The sequence below is a fragment of the Diabrotica undecimpunctata genome, chromosome 7 (assembly GCF_040954645.1).
Source record: "Diabrotica undecimpunctata isolate CICGRU chromosome 7, icDiaUnde3, whole genome shotgun sequence".
Taxonomy (NCBI): Eukaryota; Metazoa; Arthropoda; class Insecta; order Coleoptera; family Chrysomelidae; genus Diabrotica; species Diabrotica undecimpunctata.
In genome coordinates, this window is record NC_092809.1 from 133,931,740 (window position 1) to 133,955,729 (window position 23,990).

The window sequence follows — 23,990 nt, forward strand, 5'->3', positions numbered from 1 at the left end:
GTTTGCAATCGATACAAGGATAATTTGGTTCTGAAACTGTTTTCTTGTTGAATTTCTATTTTATCCATCATGTTTAAAGGAAATAAATCAACATTGTAATTAAAAATACTTTATATTGACGTTTTGATTTCCATTTCCGAGATCGTTCTCTTCTTCTTTCAGTCAGCAACACCTTACGTCCCCTAGGAAGCGTCGATGTAGTTAATTCCATTAAATATGGTACAATAAGGATAACAGTACTATTTGTGGAACTGAATCGTGATAAATTGCCAGATTTTTCTAGTTGTAGATTAAATTATAACAGCTTAGTTAATCAAATTATACTAATCAAAATTTAACAATCTCTTTCAACGTTAACATCGTTCTTCTTGCATGAGTTTCCCATGTAATCACCCTCACACAAATATATTGTCATCAGAATAAAAACACAAATAAAAACCATTCTTTATTTTACAGTAATTACAACAATTAATAAAAACAAACTGAATCTACTGTGCCCCCACCTCTAAGTCAGCAACTTCACTTTCGTCTTCAAAATAAGTTGCATCTCTTTGTTGGCGATCGTATAACTGTACCGTATCTTCTCGGCAATGTTATCATTGCCGTTCAAATTTAAATTTTCAAATTTTATATCCAGTGAATCCTCTGGATACGTCTCCGACCAATCTTGTATAATATCACAAAAGCTATTCATTTCCGTTTTTAATTTTTCAGAAATTTTCTGTATGTATTCCTTGCCTTTCGGTTCGGCAGATTTTTTTCGGCCTTTCTTTATTTGGAGTGGCTTTATCAAGTCGCCGCAAAGAACACAGATTACAGATGATATGCTGATTATCTAAAAAAAAAAAACTCAAAAAATTACAACTTCGGAATAATTAACATCATAGATTATTTTAAATAATAAATAAAAAAATACAATTATTTATTAACGGGCCACATACGTACATAGATATGTCACAAAAAGCAGATATAGCGATTGTTTCAATTATTTGTAAGTAATAAATGAGACAACACTGACGAGCGTGTCTTATTGGGACATAACATAATAATAGTCAGTATCAAAATAATTCCAATGAATCCACTGTACTTAAAAGCTTAGAGGCGTTACGTACGTTTTATTTGTATATAGAACAAATTTGAAGGGTCAGGGGAAAAACGATGTGAGTCAAAATTATATTAATTTTCAATTGTGGATGGCACCCTGTTAGTCCAATAGTAAACGACTGTGGCATTGGTTTTGGGAATAATGCCGAGAGTCAAGAGATATTAACGGTTAAATAAAACAAGCAAGAGGGAAAAATGATGAGCGTCAGTTGCCGCAGAGGACAAAACGATGGTAATCAGTTTACAGCTGTTATTCAACAGTATTGTTGGCTCTTGCCGTTAGTCACGTTTCGTTGCGTTGTGCGTTCACTTGTGTGTTTTGAGGTTCAATTTGCTTTATTATTTGTTACTATTTGAGTATTGTTTACTGGGTATTAGTTTGTTTACTCCAAATTATGGAGTTGGTAGAGGAAACGGACCAAGTGCCGAAAAAGAAGCCAAAGTTACGTAGACTTTCCGAAGTGAAGAAGAAACTATTGAAACAAAGTCATGAGGTAGGCCCAAACTCTCGTTGTTCTGGGTTAAAGTGCTTCGATGCCATAAAACAGTGTTACAGGCAGCTAGTTGTCACTAAATTCAATGAGATGGAGGATTATAACGAACAGAATGGAGGATTTAACCACATCATTGGTGAAACAGCGCAGACCTAGAAATGAGGATCCAGATTCTCATACATATTCTTATTCCTATAAAATAAGGTATTTAGTAGATGGAGATCTTATAAGAACTCCCTGTTTGCTACAAAGCATCCATGTCGATACATGGTATCACACCTCAAAGAGTGCAAACATTACAGTCAATGCTGACAAATAAAGGTTGCATTGTGAAAGATGGACGAAGTAAACATAGTAATAGGCCACATGAACTTTCAGAGGAAACTCTTTCTAAGGTTCATATACATTTAAAACCTCTAAAAGGTCGTCGTTCTCATTACAGTGGACATTCTGGATATAAAAAACTTCATAGGCTATACTTTATCCAAATAATAAAGTTTCCTAAGATTCATACCGCAATATATTTAACACTAAATATAATATAGGTTTCGGCTATCAACGTACTGATAAGTGCAGTACATGTGATCAGTTCAAGGCTCGAGAACAAGATCAGCAAAAACAAATTGGTGATAGGCCTAATGAAGAGATATTAAAAAAATTACAGGATGATTTAAAAAATATTAACACTTTACAAAATCTACATTTAAGAAAAGCAGAATCTTTTTACGCAACAAAACGTCCAGTTAGGAAAGCTTCTCAAAAATCTGTAGAAATAGAAGGCATTTGCATGAATTTTCAGAAAAACCTTTGTATACCCAACATATCAACAAATGATGTGTACTATAGGCGGCAGTTATCGTATTACATTTTCAACATTCATGTTCTGGCAACACAGGAAAGTTTTTTTTATACATACGATCAAACTATTGGGCATAAAGGTTCTGACGAAATTTCTTCAATACTTTATCACTTCATTTTCAACTTCCTTAAGCCAGAGGTGCGTCAGTTGAGAGTGTTTTGTAACTCTTGTGCATGCCAAAACAAAAACTTTACATTGTTCACACTGGCTTATTTTCTTGTACATGTATGTGGTCGACTGGACAGTTTGAATATGATATTTCCTATACGTGGCCACTCGTACATGGAATGTGACCGCAATATGGGATTGATTACTCAAAAGTCTTACTGCGACGTGCCTGATGACTGGATGACGGTTATTGCCAATGCAAGGATAAAGCCATCCCCATTCACCGTGTTCAAGTGTGACCAATCTATTTTTTTAAGTTGGACTTCATTTTTACAAAACTTTGAACATTAAGAAGTGTTTATTTCCTTCACGACCAGTCAGGGAGCTTAAAGTAAATGTTAACAATCCAAAAATGGTAAGTTTTCGAGCTACTTTCAATGGAACTTTTGTAAGTGTTCCTCTCGTTAATCGAAATAAAAAAAATACTTTATCGCGAAGATCTAAGAAGAAGGATTCCCTGACTGTTGAAATGGAAAAATACCTGGACATTCGACCAAAATCTTTGTACAATGGAAGAATACTTGTACCCTATCCTAAATACGAGGATTTGCAAGTTTTTAAACAGTTTCTACCTAGGGAATCTCAAGTATTCTACGAGAATTTACCAACAACTGACCTTAACATTGAAAGCAATGATGATCCTGATGAAGTTTTTGGGTAAGTTGAGTGACTATTTTTTGTAGGCTAAATAACTATCATAATTTATTTAACACGACCAACCATCTTATATTGAATCATGTTTGCAGAGAATCCGCGTCTTTACAAACAAACAAAACAACAAATCAAAACCACGTTTGGAGCAAATTACCAAGACTTTTTACATTCGTATTTAAGCTGTTTACATAAACTTCAAATTCTGTTATCTATAAGAAGTTTAATACATACTGACTCCCATCATTCTTGTATCTTATTTTGTGGCTCTCATCGTTTTTCCCAATTCACAGGCCTATTTTTTTTTTCATGAAAAAGTGTTTTAAGTTTAATAGGTGTCCCATAGTAAATGGGATGTGCTGATCACGAATCTGTACTTAGTTTTTTTCTAGCACGTAAGGTTTTCAAGAAAAGTGTGTTTGAAATTTTTCATAGAAACTGTCAAAAATACTGAGAAAATATTTATTGCAACTTTATTTAATACAAAAATACAATTCAAAATTGAGTTGTTCTTAAAAAAAACGATTCAGTATAACCTACGTTAGACAATATCTGTTTTTTTTTAATAAAACCGTTCTCTTTTCGCATGAAAACTGCGTTTTGTGGTCTTCTTTTTACGGATTTTTGTGATCGAGTCTCTCTTTAAGGTAGTAGTCATCCAGCAGTAATCAGCCATCATTCTTATATCCCATCTTTCTTGGTAACGTGTTCCCATCTCCTTTATATCTTGATGCAACCTCTCTCCCTGCTCCAAGATTTTCGGGAAAATAGTCAACCTGGTAATCCAGAAAATGAAGTTCGACGCTCATATTGCATCCCAGTTTTTTTTATAATTTTCAATCATGTTGGATACAATTTCTTTATAGTTTGGAGACTTGTTGTTTCCAAGGAGACCGTCTATGACTTCTACGAAAGAACTCCATGCTTCAGATTTATCCTGGGTCATTGTATTCTGGAACAATCTGTCCGATTTTAAGGTTCAAATTTGAGGGCCTACAAAAATTCCTTCTTTAAGTTTAGCTTTATAAAGTGCAGGAAATTTGTCGCACAGATATTTAAAGCAGTCAACTTGTTTATCTAAAGCTTTAAAAAGCTGCTTCATTAATCCTAACTTTATGTAAAGACGAGGCAAAAGAACTAATTTTGGGTCAACAACTGTATCACGTTGCACATTTTTTGTCTCGGTACAAGTCTTTCTCTGAGTGGCCACTCTTTCTTAACGTAATGTAAATTTCATGCTCGACTGTCCCACTTACACAAAAAACATGGATACTTTGTGAATCCAGACTGCTGACCCAAAAGCATGGATATTATTTTCAGATCTCCACAGAGTTGCCAACAATAATAGCTGTACTTTATTTTAGTTAGCAACAGCTGAAGATTCTCATAGATGTTTTTCGAGATGGACGGAGTGAGCAACAGGCACTGAGGCATAGGTATTACCATTGTGCAACAAGACACCCTTCAGACTTATCTCAGAAGAATCAATAAATAACCGCCATGATGTGGAATCGTAATCCTAAGTGATCTTTCAGTCGTGATCCTAAGATTTGTGCAGCATCCTTCGATAGGCCCAAGTTTCTCACTAAGTCATTTAGTTCAGCTTGGACAAACTTTTGAGGTTGGTCTATCTCAGGATGCTATGGCAGTGAAGCATGGGTCCTGAAAGAAACATCCAAAAGCAAACTCGATACATTCGAAAGGAAAGTACTGAGGAGAATACTAGGACCTGTGAGGGAAAGCGGAATCTTGAGAAGTCGATACAACAACGAGCTTTATTAACTTTATAAGGAAGCACCACTGTCAGACTTCATTAGAATACAAAGATTGCAATGGGCCGGACATGTGATAAGAATGGGAGAGCATAGGCTACCAAAAAGAGCACTGAATGCTGAAATGCAGGGAAAGAGACCGGTTGGAAAGCCAAGAAAGCGCTGGGAAGACACAGTAAACAGCGACGCACAAGCCCTTTTAGGAGTCCGTGTATGGAGAAGTCTATCTCAGGATTGAATTCATCTTCCTCGGTTTTTTCGTCTGATGAGTGCTGTTAGATGGTGTGAAGAAAAGGTGGAGGAATAGGGATTCCTGGTCCGTGAGATACAGGTCGTTTAGCAGAAGGTAAATCAGGATACTGAATTTTGTGTTTATATTTTAAATTAAAACCCTTGATATCGCAGAAGCAAAAGTAGCAGTCGTCTCCATGGTTTTTTGGTTCCCTCCATACCATAGGAATGCCAAAGGGTAAAGAGTTACATGTACCTTTTATCCATTTTCTCAGTAGTTCCACACACTAAAAGCACACTTTGTGTGGAGCCCAAGGTTTGTCCTGATCACCAAGCTCTACACCGAAGTAAGCGTGATAAGTTTTCTTTATAAAGTCTGTTATGTTTCGTTGTTGGTTTCCTATTGTTAAATCACCACACACGTAAAAAAATATATCAGGACTGTTTTTACACTTTCTTGATGACATTGTGGTGGGATAATCACTTATAAAACAAAATGCAACTCGATGCTACAAACAACTGATGCTAACTAACTCTATTTACGCAATACACAACTGCCGATGCCGTCAAGTTGACGGCATCGACAGTGTTGCCATTCAAATAAAATTAACAGTCTATTAAAATATTTTCTTTCGAAACAGAAGTATTTTATATATCTCTCAAAGTTTTTACAATTTTCTGAAACTTTTTGACGTGATGGGCGTTGTTGCCATTCAAATGAAATTAACATAATAATGTATTAAAATATTTTCTATCGATCTATCAAGTATTTTAAAGAAATAATTTTAATGCAATTTACGAAATATCAATAAAGTATTGTTTGCGCTAGTAGGTACATAATATCTTACAAGGTTTTTTTAATTTTGTGAAAAATTTTGACGTGATGGGCCTAAACTGAATTCATATTTAGAATCAGCGTACCCGTATTAGCTAAGGACACATGTCAAACTCAAAACACCAAAAATCATGTCGGCCTGTATTATGGTATGTATTAAAGTTTTATTGTACTAAAAATATTACGTGAATACACCTTCTTTGAGCTAAGTTACACTATTAAGTGGTCAGTTGGAATAGTAGTATTAGTATATATATATATATATATATATATATATATATATATATATATATATATATATATATATATATATATATATATATACAAGGATTTCCACAGTTTTCACTGTATTCCTTCACTCAACCGTTTTCTCCAATTTTTCCTGTTTAGCCAGTCCCCTTCCTGTAGGTTTCTTCTACTCATTGCTTCGTCCACTTCATCTCTGAAAGATCTTCGGGGTCTGCCTCTCTTTCTTCTTCCTATCGGGCTCCACTCTGTTATTCTATTTATCCATCGATTTTGGTCTGTTCTTCCACCGTTTGGACATGTCCGTACCAGGTTAACTTCTGTTCGATGTAGTCTATTATGTCGGAGTTCATTCCCATTCTCCTCTTAATCTCCATGTTATTTATTCTATCTCTTCTTGTTACTCTGCAGCTTCTCCTTAGGAATTCCATCTCTGTTGCTCTTATTTTGTTTTGGTTTTCTTATTTATTGTCCAATTTTCACACCCATAAGTGAGGATACTTCTTGTCATGGTATTACATATTTTTTTATTTGTTTTCATGCTGATGTTCTTATCCCATAGTACCGGGTTCAATTTTCGTATGCAGTCTCTTGTTTGTCTTAGTCTATTTTTTATATCTTCCTCCGTTGTTCCTTTGTTTGATATTATGAAGCCTAAATACTTATACTTGTCTGTTCCTTTGATTTGTTTACCTTCGTCTATTTCCAGCTGTTTTATTTCTGTATTCTCTGTTGTTAGGTATTCAGTTTTCTTTAGGTTTATTTCCATCCCATTCTTTGTATATTCCTGCTCCAGTTTTCTCATCATAAAACTGAGGTCATCCCCGTCTTGTGCGATCACTATTTGGTCGTCGGCAAAACTTAGCGTATATAGATATTCGTTCCTTACTGGTATACCCATTCCTTCGCACTTTCTTTTCCATGGTTTCAGGGTTTTTTCCAGGAATAATTTGAACAGGGTGGGGGATGTGGAGCAACCCTATAGTAGTCCCTTTGTCGTCTTAAATGGACCGCATATTCTATTTCCCGTTTTGATAGCTACTTCGTTATTCTTGTAGAGTGCTTTTACCGCGTTTATTAATCTTCGTGGAACTTCGATGTCTTCCATTGCTTCCCATAGCTTGGTTCTAGGTATTAGTATTAGTATTATATAGTATTTTGTCTTTTCTTTTAGCCCATTTTATAAATGGTTACGTTTCAAACTTTCAATTTGAGTTTTCTGTTTCTACTTATATTGACTCTCATCGTTTTCCCCCCTAACCCTTCATTTATTTGATCTTAATTTTACTGTGTTTAGTGATCAATTTATTATTTTTTTTAGATTGTTTTAAACTAATACGTTCTCTAAATAACTACAGTAGTTTATTATATAAAAACGGATCAGTCAAGTCGTTCTATACCGTCGATATAAGATAAAAAAATGAGTTTTACTTCACTTCTTGACCAATACTAACGTCTCGAAAACAGGTTATGCACAATATTCGAGACAAAAGAGAAGAATTAGAAAAAAGCCTGCAAAAAATCAAATGCCTAAAAGTCTAAAGGACCTGAAAATAGCCTACATATTTATATAAAAAATATGTACCTACCTCTACACAATTAACAGCTATTTCCAAAGATTTCCGCTTGTCGAGAAAATCATGTGGTTTCTTCAAAGTATGATTCTTTAGCACTTCTGTTAATTTAGTAAGCTCGCCTATAACGCACGACGTGCATTTCTCTACAGATTCATTATCGTCACTAGTCAGACTTATAAGAAATTCGAAAAATGAACTAAAAACTGTGAAATACGGAGCCTCCAATGCACCATGCAACCTGGAAGGTAATGGTAAAGGCAATAGACCCTAAAAACGTTAAATACATACACTCAACATGCTGGACGTAACTGAAATATTACAATTCTGTTCACATTAATATAGAGTAATAATTCACCTGAAAACTTTCTAGTTATTATGAAGAAACATATTTTCACTATTATTGTTATTTCACCTATTATTTATTTCAAAAAATGCTGCTCAAGGAAAATTAAGAACCCCTGGCAAATTTAGTATGTCATACTCTGTTGTCCAAGTAATTGTTTGTACTTATTATTTAGGATATGTGGAAAAAACGCGTTAACACATTCACTACTAAATATTTTCAGGTAAAATCCGGAAGTATCATAAGTACAAGCATGAAGAAGTCGCAATAATAGGGATGATCCTAAACTTACCCAACGTGGAATTCAGTAATAAAAAATCCAACATACTAATTGAGGGGGAATACATGTAGCCCTCAAATTCATCTTCTGAACCTAGTCCTGGGCACTTCAGACACATTTCGCAAGCTATATATCCCTCAACATCTGGTTACACTCTCCAAAAACGAAAAAGATAACTAGAAACAACCTATTGAAAGCCATTAACAACAAAAATTAATTTAGGTTTATTCCAAGGCTTAATATAACACAATGCCAGTTTGTCGAAACATCTATAAACCGTAAATAGGGAAACACCCAACGTTAGGTCACCCAAGATAATTATTTCTTATTTTTGGTATCTCATCACAGTGTGTTTTCTAATTTACCATAAAATTCGTCTTTCTTCTTGGTGTCTGCAGGTTCAGTGGGTGCATATACATTTACCTGTGATGCTGCTATCATTCCTCTTTTATTGTTTAAAGCGACTCTTCCATTTATTGGTTTGATGTCTATGGGTAATACTTTTTTTGTACATAGAAGCCTACATCGTTTTTTGCTGTCTGCTTTTCTTTTCTATAAAGTCTTCGTATCTGATTGTACCGCTCTGAGATCTATATTACATCTTATATATTTTATTACTACCTTCAGTTTCCCGATTTTTAGCATCATTTTATGTTCAAAGTGTCTATTTTTGTCCTTCGGTTTCCTTTCGCAATTTCTCCATGTACTGTTTTTTCCTGATTCTATTCCAAGTACTTCTCGTTTGTATGGTCGTTATTTGTTTCTCCTTCATCTCACTATTAGGTTTCTTCTTCTTCACGTGCCATATAAGAATGATTCCGACGTTGGCGATCACCATTGCGAAGGCTTCTCGATCTTCTGCAATATGGAATAATTGTCCTGCATTTGACATCTGTGTCCATTCACGAATGTTTTTTAACCAAGAAACTTGTTTTCTTCCGAGACCTCTACGGCCCTCTATTTTGCCTTTAAGGATCAGTTGTAATATTTTATATCGACTTCCCCTTACTATATGTCCTAGATAAGACATTTTCCGATGTTTAACAGTCTTTAGCAGTTCTCTATCTTTGTTGACGCTCCTTAGTACTTCTTCATTAGTTTTCCTTGCTGTCCAAGGTATCTTTAGCATTCGTCTATGAACCCACATTTCCAATGCTTCAATTTTGTTCATGATCGATACATTTAGCGTCCACACTTCTGCACTGTACAAAAGTACGGACCAAACAGCACTTAACCATTCTTTGTCTTAGATCTAAACTGAGATGATTATTGCAAAGAAATGACTTCATTTTCATAAAAGTAGTTTTAGTCATTGCTATTCTACGTTTTATTTCTATGTCTGGATCTAGTTGGTCCATTATCACAGTTCCCAAATATGTCATTTTGTGAACTTTCTCAACTTGGACTTCGTTTAATTGAAACTTTGCATCGGGATGTGGGTCACAACTAAACACTACAAATTTGGTTTTGTTTGGGTTTATTTTAATGCCCATTTCCTTTCCTACCTCGTGAATACGATTAAGCAGAATTTGTAGACCTTCAATATTATCTGACAGAATTACTGTATCGTCTGCATATCTAATCACATTAAGTAGTTCCCCGTTGATTTTTAATCCATATGGTTGTCTCTCAAGTGCCTTTTTAAATAACTGGTCCGAGCAAACATTGAACAATGTTGGCGACAAAATGCAACCTTGTCTGACTCCTCATTGTATGGAGATTTCATCGGTGTAGTTATCTCCAATTTTTACGATAGCAGTTTGATTCCAGTACAAATTTTTAATAACACGAATATCCTTGTCATCTATCCCGATATTTTTCAGTATTTGCATTAATTTTACATGTTATACTTTATCGAATGCCTTTTCGAAGTCCACGAAACATGCAAATACATCTTTTCTTTGGTCACGGCATTTTTGTAATAGGATATTAAACGCAAAAAGTGCCTCCCTTGTTCCCATAGCATTTCTAAAACCAAATTGGGTATCTTCGAGATCTTCTTCGCATTTGCGTCTAATTCTGTTGTGAAGTATTCTTAGGAAAATTTTAAGAGTGTGGCTCATTAGGCTAATTAATCGATTAATTAATTAATTAGCCTATTAGGTTTATGTACCTTTTTTTACCATTTTGGAAGCATAGCTTTCTTATCGCTTTCTTATCTAGAACTCGTCACTCTTCACGGCTAGTGGAAAGGATTTAGACATTTCCCCAGACTGTCATTCGCCATTATCGTCTATGAGTTTGAGATTAAAACTAAATTAATTTTCTTTCCTTACTGTTGTTGTTGTTGTAAGTTGTTCCTAGTTATATTTTTCTTGGTCGGAGACTGTAACCAGGTGTTGGGGGCTGTATAACTGTGGTGTGTATCTGGGGTGTCCAGGACCGGGTTCAGCCAAATTACTTCACAAATTAAGAGGTATTCGGAACCAGAGAATATGTCCAAATGTAATGTAATGTAGAATTCACAGAGAACGGAAGATCTATTAAAATAGAAAAGGAGAAAGAAACAAAAATAAGTTACAAGAAATCCGTATAAACTGGGAAGATCGGAGATGTATTAAAATAAGAAAAAAGAACAGGATGTGGCACTCCGAGAGTGACCGAGGACGGGAGGCATAGCTTTCTTATCGTCTACGCACGGAGCGATGGTTTTTAATGACTTGAATTTTATATTCCAGCAGGATAGTACTGCATACCATACAGCTAAAACGACTAAAAATAGGTTTAGAGACAATAACATGACCTTCGAACAGTCCAGACCTTAATGTTATTGAGACATTGTGGCGTAATATTAAACAGAAATTGCGTAATGATTCCCAGAGAACCGTCGCCGATTTAAAGAGTAAATTAAGTAAATTATGGGATAGTTTCGATTCTGACTTGTGTAAATACTTAGTACGAAGAATGCCAGACAGAATTGCCGCGGTTGTAAAGGCACATGGCGATGTAACCCCATAATACAATAATTTCTTGAATTGTCCGAACATTTAGTTGTCCCGATAATATGCAATATTTTCGTTTATTTTACCGCCAACACTGCAATTCAAAGTTTGTAGAGACCAAGTAATTTCAATATTTTATTATTAATGATACAGTTTAATGTATTCTTGATCTCGTTCTTTAATTCAAAAAGCAAGGTTGTGAAGATGAACGTTTTCAATAAATTTTCGTTTGGACTCGTACTACAAATACAACCTTAGCCAAGCATTCTTTGGAAAACTATTCCTTCGATTTTGAAAATGTACAGATTTTGGAAAGTAAAACTCTAATAAAATATGTATGTTCGAGATGATTCATATTAAAAAACAACTAAGATATATCAATAATAAAACTGGCATCAAAGACCTTTTCAATATGTTATAATTTAATTGATTGATTGTTAAACTCGTTTGTTACGACACTGCCTTATTGGACAAATGGAAGTACACAGAATCTACATGTATTTTAGTTTTAAATATCACTAGTATAAGAAGTAGATTAAATTATAAAGTACCGACAACATATTCTTGACGGCCAAGTGTAAAGTTAGGGGGCAGAACAAAATGGCAAGACGCTTTCAGACAAAGACGAGCATACGACAAGGCGAAAACTTGTCATACCTACCATAATTTATTATTCTACACTAATGTGAAAAGACCTTTTTGTATTTTATAATTATAGTCTTCATTATTTTAATGTGAATCTACCTTCATTTTACAATTTAAGTTTCTTCTATAAAATTCTATTTTAACAAAAAATGTATATCACAGCAATATAGATAGAAGTTAAAGGCTCTTACCTGTTCAATTGGAGCAATTTTTTTATCTAAAATTTCTTCATATAAACTCTTCCACTCATTTAACAGTTTCTTCAAAGCTTTTATGCATTCACTTCTGGTCCCATCTATGGATTTCACAATTTCTATACCGTGTGCTATTCCGATTAGAACAGAAGATCTTAATTTTAAAAACCATATGTCCTGTTCGTACAAGTCTTTGGTTTGTTGCCAGTCTTCCGGTTGACCATTTATTCGTTCTGGGTCCCAAGTTGTATATACACTAAGGTCGTGATTGTCGCTGGAAATTATAAATAATTTTTAATTCTCTTTCAGACACATCTATCTGTAATAAGGCCGGCTGAAACTTTCAATAAATATTCAAAAAATTGTACGGAAAGACCTTAAAACTGTCTTTCCCTCATTTTAAATCGCAATATAACTAAAAGATGGCGCCATACTATGACTGACACTGGAAGCTATGACTAACAAAATAAATAGAGTTATTGAAGACGTATTTTATGTTATCCTTTACTAAAAGCACCTTAGACAAGGAAAGAGAGAGGACAGGTAACGTTCATTTAATAAACCTTCGAAAAGTGAAGCCAGTTTCGATGTGACCGCCATGTTTTGTGACTGTACGTTGCCCATTACTACCTCTCGCAGTGTTACCAGGTCTACAGATTTTTCATTAATTCTGATTTCAACTTAAATTTACTGAAAAACTATATCGATCTGCTAAAAAATAGGATAAAATCATGTTCACAAAGTGATCATGTCAGTGTTCAATTATAAATTAAAAAAAAATCGGTTGCCTGTAAAGTCGGTTTTACGGGCGAAGATTTTACGTGACAACGTCTTTTTCTCGGTAGAATATTTATTGATATGAATATTATTAAATTGCACAATAGGAACAAGGAATTGAATGAAAATAAGAATTGCACAAATTTTAACTATAGAAATATATTTTGTTTACTAAAACATTGTACATGTAAACTTAAACTTAACTAATTTCTATTTGAGTGATTTTGTTGAGGATAGGACGATGATAGGAGAAATATGAAATGAAAGGAAGTGTTTCTGCTGTAATGTGTCTTGAACGCCAAGAACGCCCGAGAAAGACAGAGACACAAGCACGGAAGCACGCACCGATTCAACTCGCCTAATTCTCTAGTGCTGCGCGCGCAGCGGACCGATCATGTTTGAGTGGGAGAGAGACGCAAGGCATTCGCCGGTCCGGCGGGCCTCTCTCTCGTTCGGTGACTCACTGTAACAGACGTGAGCGGGCGTTACACTTTTTCATGAATGACTCCGAGCCACAACCTAATTTAAGACGTTGTCACGTCAAAAAATCTATTCATTGATATATATCCATTATTCTCAATCTACTGAAGAAGTAAAATATGACCTGGCAACTTTGTTGGTGTCAATTGGTGCCAATTTATTCCTTTATACTATGCTTTAATAAAATAAACGCCGCCTGTATTTATAGTCGGTTCGCTATATTTACGCGGGTTTCGGATTAAAAATTTTATTGTAAGTACCCAGTTTTAATTACCTGCTCTTTGGGGAAATATCAACTGGTCAAATGAAATGAAAAATAATCCATAACTTTTTTTAATTAAATAATAATGGAAAATCTTTTATATAATTGACAGTATAATAAGGAGAATTACTTCATTAATGGAGTCTAATGTGGCTAATATAAACCTAATAATAATTTTATATTACACTTCACACAGAAAATATGGTCTATGTATATTTGTTCCATGGAGAGAATTTCTAATGAAAAATAAAAAAAATTAACTTGCCAACAAAAATGAAAATCAGTCATTATCATCAATAATATCATAATCGTCATCATCATCACTGTCATCACCATTAATTGTTATTATGATTGGACTTATTTCGTTTATTTTATTTTCACGAGTCCACCAATCTTCTATTAGTTTCTCGCACTTGAATATACAGTTGCACCACACCAATTGAAAGTGCCTTTCGCCAAGTTTCCCGAACTGCGTCGTCGCTATAACCGTTAGGCCCAATATGGTTGTCATAATATTGTTTTGCTATTCCCCATATATATTCGATGGGATTAAACTGGCAATGATACGGTGGCAGACGTAAAACTTGATGACCGTAACTTTCAATAATCTGATCCACAACAAAGGTTTTTGGTTTTGCGTGGATATTTGCCAAGCGTAATAATTCTGATTTTAAAATATGTTGTGTAAATGGTATATGTTCCTTTGTCAACCATTCTTTAATTTTATTAACAGTCTAAGAATTCGTTGGACTTTTGTTTAATACTTCAGAATGGTAAGGTGCATTGTCTAAAATAATTACGCTGGGCTCACTTAAACCTGGGAGAAGTTTTTCATGTAACCATTTTACAAACATTTCTGTGTTCATATTATCGTGATAGTCACTTGATTTTGATTTAGATGAAAATATTAAATCAGCACCTTCTATAAAACCCGATTTCCCTCCTGCATGTAAAATTATGTGTCGCTTCCCTTCTCCATCAGTATGTTTGATAGACTTTACGTTATCATCTTGCCATATTCTCTTGGTTGCACCCCTAGAAAATATCCATGTTTCGTCTAAATATATAAAATTTGCCCTTTCTTCTTTTAATTTAAAATATTTTCTTAGAAAGTTAATTCTTTTATGCACAACAGAACTTCTTTTACAAAGGGCTTTTCTGTTATCCTCCTTTTGAAATTTGAAACCCAAATTATGTATCACTTGCCATAGACTTGTTCTGCCAATTTCGTCAAATTTTCTATCTTTTAATTCCGAGAGAATTGTATTTAAGGTCACATGTTCCTTGTTGGCTCGCATTCGATAAATGGTATCACGAATTTCAATTTTTTTTCCATCTGGAATATCTTTCGTTTTCAATGATAGGCGAGTTTTTCGGTGATCTTCTTTCGGCCGTTTATTATTGCGCTGTTGTATTACTCCTCTTAGTTTGGTTTCACTAATTCCTAGAGCATCACATACGCGTTGTTGAACAGACATTACCGATTTTAAAGGACCGCCATTTTCTTTTTCATCCGTAAAATACTTATGTACACTACAAATTAGACTATCTACATCTAACACACGTCTAGGCATTTTTAAATATTTCCACCAAACATACAATGTCAACACTGGCAAAGAATCAATTCAACTGCAATATTGTAACAAATTTATACCTACCCTAATGTTATTTTAATGTTTTTTAAAAAATGACCATTAATGCAGTTTTTACCTAATTTTCTGGGAAGTCGTTTACTGCAACTGGTTATCAATGAGTCATTAGCATAATTTTGTTAATCTGAAACCCGCGTAAATATAGCGAACCGACTTTACATTAAATACAGACCAGAGAACTTTTATTTAAAAATCCCTTATTTTGACGTAACCTGTCAATTACGTGTAGAACGCAAAAATACGTGTAACTTCACTTATATTTATATAGATATTTGATGAAATTTGTTGTATGTTTCGTTTCATTTAATGAATATTGTTTTTAGGATTATTATTCTCAATTAGTAAATCTTCATTATTATTGTTTACGTTATACCGATAATATTCATAAGTATTTCAAACAACTTTATTTCTTCATCAATTGCGCCAGCTAAACTAGTTATATCTAATGGTTCTTCCATATTGTAAGATGAGTATTATGGATTATTGTATTCTTTAAATAACAATTTAATTAAATTCAATTAGGTGCATAAGTAACAAATAGGATCTTATAGGCATTTATAGGTTATTTTTATATTATACAAAAATATTTAATGTCTTTTGTCAAAATAAAAGATCCATCCTATTTAAATTGACACATTAGAAACATCTGAACATCTACTTATAAACATTTCCAATTAAATTTGTTGCGTAACGAAATATTCCGTACATTTTGGTGATTTGTTATAAAATAAGGAAAATAAAAGTTAACAAACAATATTGTATAAATATACATTATACTTACATCAATGATTTCCAGTTTATGTAACTATCGTGTGGAGTTATGGCTAAAGAATATAACGTTTCCAGCGACATACATTCCACCAAATTTAAGATAATCCTATCTACGACTACCGTTGCATAGTGTAAACTGTTATTCAGTCTTTCTCTAAAGTCCATAAACTCGTCGATTTTCAGAAATGAACCAAATTTATATGAGAACGTCAAATGATCCGAACTCTGAAAGACCAACGGTTAGTAAATATAAAGTTGGTACCAAGGATTGATAAATGTTTAACGGGATGGTTAGATGGTAATTTTTTTGGACGCCAAACTGTTCTTTGCTTGATTTTTTCTATACCGTTGCATTGAGTTCGTCCTATATTACGCGACAGCGTAATAAGAGCAAAGACACGTACCTAATGCCCTCTTTCATAGCGCCATGTTTGATTTTTCAATACTATGGCATTTTATTCGCCAAAAGCTATTATATGACACCCCGCGTGTGACGATCGGACCAGTAGAAGAAAAGATACGTATCCAATGCTTTTCTGGCGTAACGCCATATTTCTCTTTTCAATACGACTGCATTATATTCGCTAAAAATCACAAGCCATCTCGCACGTCAATATCAGACCAATATCAACGGAGATACACGAATCTACACAAGAAAAAGAAGAGCGAAGAGACGTTATAGTGACCGATTGGCTCACTGTCCATTACTCTTAAATATTCGCACATCTCACTCTTGCACACATTCCTTAGAGCAATTTTACTTGAGAGAGTATAGAGTGAGTTTATGCCTGTGTAGTAAATCTATTATGCTCCATAGGTATTTTATTTTTAGGTTACTTCTGGAACTGCTCCCTAGCAAAACTGGAAGATATGTTTAGGTTGATTCTTTATTTGAGAGCTTTCATTTGGCAGATACACTTAGCTTTAGTGACGAGTATGTGTATTTTCCTAGTAATATAATTTTATACGCCCAAAGTTTGTAAAGATGGCATCGCCAGCGCTTACTACCAGCTTGTCATCCCTCCGCAATCCTGCACTCTCGCCAGCCGGCCTCCACTACCATCGATGCGCGCTGGAGATAGAACACCGCCAAACTATATAAAACGCACTAAATCAAGACTGCGAATAGAGTTCGGACAGGACAATTGATCTGGTAAGAACTTCAACCCCGGGCTCTTGAGTATTGATCAAAGACCAACCATACTTCCCGTCGGCGACCAAGTATTGATTGATCGCTTTCCATTCCTGGTTAGTTTTGAGTACTGATCGATCGACCAACTCTAACCTAGACTAATTATTAATTAGTCTCCCCCAGTGTTGGGGTATTGACCAATACATTGTCCTTTGCTTCAACCATCCTATTATCGCCAATATTTATTTCGCAGGTATCAACAGCGGATCGTAGCGCCGTCGATTTCATTTAGGATTCGTATATTTATTTTATTGTATATATATAAGTTAATTTTGTTTTGTTATTTATTTGAATATATTTTTATTTAGATTAAACTTGAGTCATGTGTTTAAAACCCATCACAAGTTATATCCCAATGGACAAGCATTGGCGTTCCAAAAGACCATCGCTTCAAAAATTTACAATCCTTAGAAATATTTCAACGTTTCTTACATCTTTGTAATTGCTAGAAAAAAATTTCAGAGTCGCATCAAAAAGATTCGTACATAGTGTGAAGAGTCCCGTCGTGGGTAACCTGGCACAATGGATAAATCCTAAAGAGTCTAATTGTAAATGCTTCACATCTAAACTGCAGTACATATCGTGAGCACTTATGCTTCCACCTACAAAAAATACGTGTTAGTTACAACTATAAATGGCACCAATGGGGATGAAATTACACAGAGATTGAGGAGTGATATTATAAATGAGGAGGTAACATGCAAACAGCCTTAAGTCACACAAAAATCAAAGTTGAATTAGATGTGCCAAAGCATTGTTCTGTTATAACCAAAGTGGTTTATTCTATCCGATTGATGCAAAAAATATTTGCAATGGTAACAGCATGTTAAAAACCACCTTTACATGCAAAACAACTTATTTCCACTGTACTGGTCCATGCAAACCACCCTATTTCCAACCAACCAATAAAAGCGCTGCAACTGCCACTCAGCTGACCCACTGAGTCTTGCAAATTTGAGGTTATGTAAGAGTTTTGTATTAAAAGTTTTGGTGACTACTGTTTGGATTGTCAACCTATTTAGAAACAATTAGTAACTACGTTATTATTTAAAGGAGAATGGATGGTGCAGATGGAAGTGTAAGTGTTGGTGAACGAAATGAAGGGGCTAGAAAGAGAAGAGTTATAGGAGGAAAAAGGAAAAGTTGACAAATTACCAGGTATGCAGCTCCTAAAAGAGCCCTAGTTTTTGTACGGTGTAAGCACAACAATAAACGTTTCGCGTGCGTAAAAATAAGGCCTAATTACATCAAAGCTTTTAAAGAAGAGTTTTATAAAGTTCCAGACAGGAAAAGACAAGACCATATAATTGCCAGTCTGATTCATATAACACAAATCAAAATGCATAGACCTAGGCCGGTAAACAAAAACAAAAAGAAAAAACCTGGATCTGAGCGAAAGTACTCAATACAATACTTCTTTCCAACTCTCTCTGGTGCTAAAACTTCTGTATGTTTAAATTTTTTTACCATGACATCTACAGTGGTATAGGCAAGATAAAACCACTAGGAGAAGATTGGCCACTACTTGATACTAAGAAGCTAAGTGAATACTTAGCAAGGACATCCAATCAATTAGTGAACTGAAGAGAATTGAAATACGCTACCGGACAAAAGAAGAAATTGAACACCTCCGAAAAAAGGGAAAAGAAAAGCCTTACAAAACGATTATGTTGGTAAGAGGCTTGAAAAACTACAGATATGAAGGAGAAAAGTATTTTGTATCTTTGAGACACAAAGGGAAAAATAATCTAAGACAAGTATGACTCGAAGAACTACCACTTCATCATGTGTTAACCAAAGAAAAGACCAAAGACGTTGACAAACTTTTGAAAAAAATGTTTGGAGAAGACTGGTCTACTTCTGATCCACGCCTTGGTTGGTACAAAAGTTTGATTTTTGATGAATCCACTACAGCAGCTGCTGGTGCGAAGCATAAAGAAATGTGTGACTGCCTCGACGATGAACACTGTAATTTGCATTAAAAAACTGGTTGTTGCATTAACTACCTATTATGACAATGTTTGTCACTTAGGTAAGGCCTATATTATTATTTTATAAAAATAAAAGTTTATTCAGAAAACTATTGTTTCTTTATTTTACATACAAAGCGGCTTATTTCCACTGAGTTCGTGGAAAAGATCTTATTATCAAAACAAAATCAATTTTTTAAACTATTCTTTAGCTACCCTAACTGAAATAAGTATTTTAATCACGTAAACGCGTTTCTGAGTTGTTTAAGCATTTTCAAGATGGCCGATAAGTCGCTAAAAAATGATAAACGCGCTGGCAGAGTTTCCACATCCAAAAAGAATGACTGTTTGGAAAAAATTAAATGGTTAATTAAATATTTTATTTTTTTATTCTTAATATTTTGAACATATGACCTTATTCAAATACTTATTTCATTGCTTGCTATTATCTTTAAATTTATAACGTTAAAATTGGCACTCTCTACATATTTTATGAAAGCTGTAAACTAAGAACGCTATGTGCGTGGTAAAATCATTATTTTTAACCACAAAAAACGTTCTAGAACTAATCAACTCAAACCTCATTAAATCTGGAAGCATTATTTTCATTACCGTAAATAGTTGTGCCAGCAAGATTTTTGTAAATTTTACACGAACCATCTACGTAACCTACGTAAAAAACTCGTTAATCCAGCAGTCGCGAAAGGCAAAGATCTTCACCGAGATGATTTTTACAATCCAAGTCTTACATTTCTTTACTTCCTGCTACAACGACGGGAGACTGTTCTTCTTCTTAAGTGGTGTGGTAACAGCCACTACTGCCATTATTTTGAAGTAAGTGATTCTCTATACTTCTTCTACAGAATTTGTGAGTTGTGCCAATTATTTGTTCTTAAATTTACAACCATATATTTTTCATTTTTTTACTGCTTTAATTAATTAACCAATTAATTTTATATTTCCTACAAAAACAATGACACTATCGAAAAAATCAGTTATCTAGTTCGATCTGTCCATGATTAAGTAGTGTAATTATTACAACTATACGAATTAATAATAAATGAGTACGGCACATTTTACATAATTTAATTATTCAAAAACTGCGTCCATATCCCGAGTTGTCTGCCATAAGATGTTTTCAGCCTAATACAACACTCCAGTACAGGACTATCCCCCTTATTCGCCAAATATTGTGCAATCATCTATATATTAAAACAAAAACAAGTTTGAATTCGACGAAGCTGTGAAAGAGAAAATAGCATGCGTACTGAAAGCGCTTACAGAAGAAGACTTCCAGAAGAATAGAGCAGAGTTAATTACAGTTCATATGAACTAAATGTTGGAATCAGTGATATGACTCCTATTGGATAATCTACTGTAAAGAAAACAAGCATGACGAAGTGAGAGCATGCGCATAGCTTAATTCTCTAAACAAAAAATACTCACCCAACTCATGATATAGCCTAATTGCTAATAACTTAGCATGAAAATTACTGGGAGAATAATTCAACAAACACTCTAGTAGCCTCAGCGCCACCTGTATGCAATTTGAGCTCTTCTCTATGTGTGCTAAATCGTATAACACGTGTGCTGCCATAAGAGCATACGGATCAGACGGACCTAAGTCTGTAGGCAGGAGATTTTCGCCGTACGTTTGAAAACCGTGTTGATAATGAAGGGATAACGCAGTTATTAGGGCTCTCAAATGATCCGGTTGGAGGTTTCGATGACCACCGCACAGCCTTGAAAGTTGTAAAGCGGATATGTGCCTTTGCATTTGTCTTTCCTAAAACAATAAATAATATGTATGCATTAGCAATTGCATGTTTTAATTTACATAGTTTGTATGAAAGTATGAAATTATAGTACGAAAGACATGAGAATAATATCGAGTCTGTATTTTAATCAAGTTGCTTCTGTAAAGGTTGGTAACGAACTGTCCAATTAAATAGAGACACAACAAGGGGTAGGGCATGGGAGCATACTTTCTTCGCTGCACCTAACATGTACTCAGAAAAGATAATTCAGAAAGCACTAAAAGAAACATTAATTGGAATTGAAGTCAATGGACAACCTATCGATAATATCAGATTCATGAATGATACGTTCATAATCACAGTCAGTTGAAGAATTGTAGGTTCTGATGTATAAGATTATAGATAGTAGCGAAGAAGGTGCAATAATTATTGCACAGATAACAACAAGAGAGATTATGGATTAAGGGCGAACTCATTCAAAAGGTGGACAGATATACATACTTGGGAACCGTCTTAACCGAAAACAACGCAAGAAATCAAATCAAGAATAGCAAAAGCCCGATCGAAATTTTATAATATAAGAAAAGTACTTTGCTGCAACTCAAAGTATAAATAATGAGGTGTTATGTTTTCGGTGTTATTGTATGGAGAGAACCTTAAAAATAAGCTGGGTGGATATGATTGCGCATGTCATGAGAGAATAGAGATGTATGTTGCTGCAGATCATTATACAGGGAAAGATACTGGACAGGAGAAACTTAGAAAGACAAAGCATATCCTGGCTAAATAATTTGAGACAATGGTACAACTGTAACTTTGTTGAGCTGTTTAGAGCAGCTGTTTCCCGGCACTTAAAAAAGAAGCACCGCATTCACTTTAGGAAATAAAATGGCCTAGAATAAATAAAAAATAAAATTGTGAAACCATGTTTGCGTAAACTTCCTGTACGTTCAATCATTCAAGTGAAATCTGAAGAACACTTTTTTTATTCATTCCTAGCAAGCGTCTAAGAAAAAGATTAAAAAGGATAATCAGACGAAGGTTTTTGCAAACAACCTTAGCATTTCACTGTTTCTTCAGTGTTTGGGAAAGTATGTAGTTATTTATTTTCATATATTTATATTTTTTACTTACTTTTACTATACTATAATATGCTCTGATTTAATGGTATATTCTATGATTGTTTATCCCGTGGCAGTTTTTGAGTGGTTCAAATGTTTCAAATAGGAAAGGGAGGATGTTAAAGATAACGAGTGCCCTGGACAACCTGTAACTTCAAAAAGTGATCGAAATGGTTAAAAAAAATCCGTGGACTTTAGTATTAGGGCCACTGCTAAGCATGTGTATTGAATATAGAAATGTGAGACAAATTTGGCAAGATGGAAAGTGTGTTCTAAGCGTGTGCCATGTCTCCTAAAGACGGAACATCGTAAAGGCATTTGTTGTGGCATCCTGAAATGCACCTCAGTTCGGAAAAGTAATTAAGGCCTTGTCAAGGGTCGTAACTTGTGACTAAACATAGATTTTTCAATATGACCCTGAAACCAAAGAGCAATCCATGCAATGGAAGAATCCAAACTATCTGAAAGCCAAAAAAGTGAAGATAGGTCCAAATTCAAGGCGATGTTGATTGTTTATTTCCATATATGTACGCGTTATACTTCACATGGAATTGTTACCGTGTGGTTAGACCGTGAATCAATAATATTTAAAGGTGTTACGAAGCTTTCGATAAAAAATTTTGTCAATGACTATTTAGCCCTAAAGATTTAGCACTCTGCGTTTTCTTCCTGATTTCATAAATAAAATGCTGCTTGAAAGGCACTCTCCATATGTCATTGAAGGACGTAAAACAAAAATCTTCGCAGCTACTCAACAGTCTGTCGAAAGATGACATATGGCAATGCTTCGCACAGTGGAAGATTCGCATGGAGCGGTGCAGGGATGTAAAAGGAGAGTATATTGAAGGGGAAAATAAAAAAATATTAAAAAATTGCTAAATAAAATTGTCATTCTCGGAACTTAATTGTCATTCCTCGTATTCGAAAACAAATTTCAGTCAATTAAAGAGAAGATAGCTGCAATAAACGTATACAGTAGTCTCTCTATATAACGATTCCCTATATAACGATAATTCCTCTATAAAGATGAAAATACTAAACGTTGGTTGGTTCGTCATAAGAACAATGTATTAATTCTTTCTCTATACCGATATCGTTCTCTCTTTATAGCGACAACTTTTTAGCGTTCAATAGTTGATGACAAATGACAAAAATGTGTTATTGTGTTTAAAGTTCAGACTACCTGAGTCAAGAGTGGCAAATTCATTGTCAAGCGGTTGTTTTGTTTTGAGCTTAAGGAATGCGGCCACTCATTCTACTCTTTTTTATCAGAGAATTAAGTGACTCACGTTTATTGTTCGGGCGGCGTACCAAACTGTTATCACACAGATGTTGTCATCTATTGACGACTTTTCATTTCCAGTTGTGTCTTAGTGCGTCAACAGTCAACACGTTTTCGAAAAAGCGTAAAGTGCTCTCGGTGGAGGAAAAGTTATCGATAACTCGAGCAATAGAGAAAGGTGAAAAGCAATCGGATGTCGTTCGCCGGACGGAGCTGTCTCAGTCAACTGTGGCTACGATATGGAAGGACAGAAAAAAGTGGCTTACAGCGGAGATGGAGGGCGGTAGCAGGAAGAAGTTGCGGAAACCTCAGCACGAAGATTTAGATCGCGCTATGCTTCAGTGGTTCCAGCAGCAGCGTATGAACCATATTCCACTTTCTGGGC

The 23,990-nt window shown here is 34.7% G+C and overlaps 1 protein-coding gene across 1 annotated transcript in view; it reads right to left on the reverse strand.

Moving 5' to 3' along the window:
• Positions 1–432: 432 nt before the first annotated feature.
• The window catches only part of psidin (phagocyte signaling impaired), a 37,523-nt gene continuing 13,965 nt past the window's right edge, over positions 433–23,990 (reverse strand). Inside the window, exons 6-11 of the mRNA XM_072538264.1 lie at positions 20,892–21,231; positions 17,908–18,077; positions 16,294–16,508; positions 12,339–12,615; positions 7,950–8,204; positions 433–835 (exon numbers count right to left, since the gene is read on the reverse strand). Of these exons, the coding sequence (XP_072394365.1) occupies positions 506–835; positions 7,950–8,204; positions 12,339–12,615; positions 16,294–16,508; positions 17,908–18,077; positions 20,892–21,231 (1,587 nt within the window). The 3' untranslated portion in view covers positions 433–505. The remainder of the gene's footprint in view (positions 836–7,949; positions 8,205–12,338; positions 12,616–16,293; positions 16,509–17,907; positions 18,078–20,891; positions 21,232–23,990) is intronic.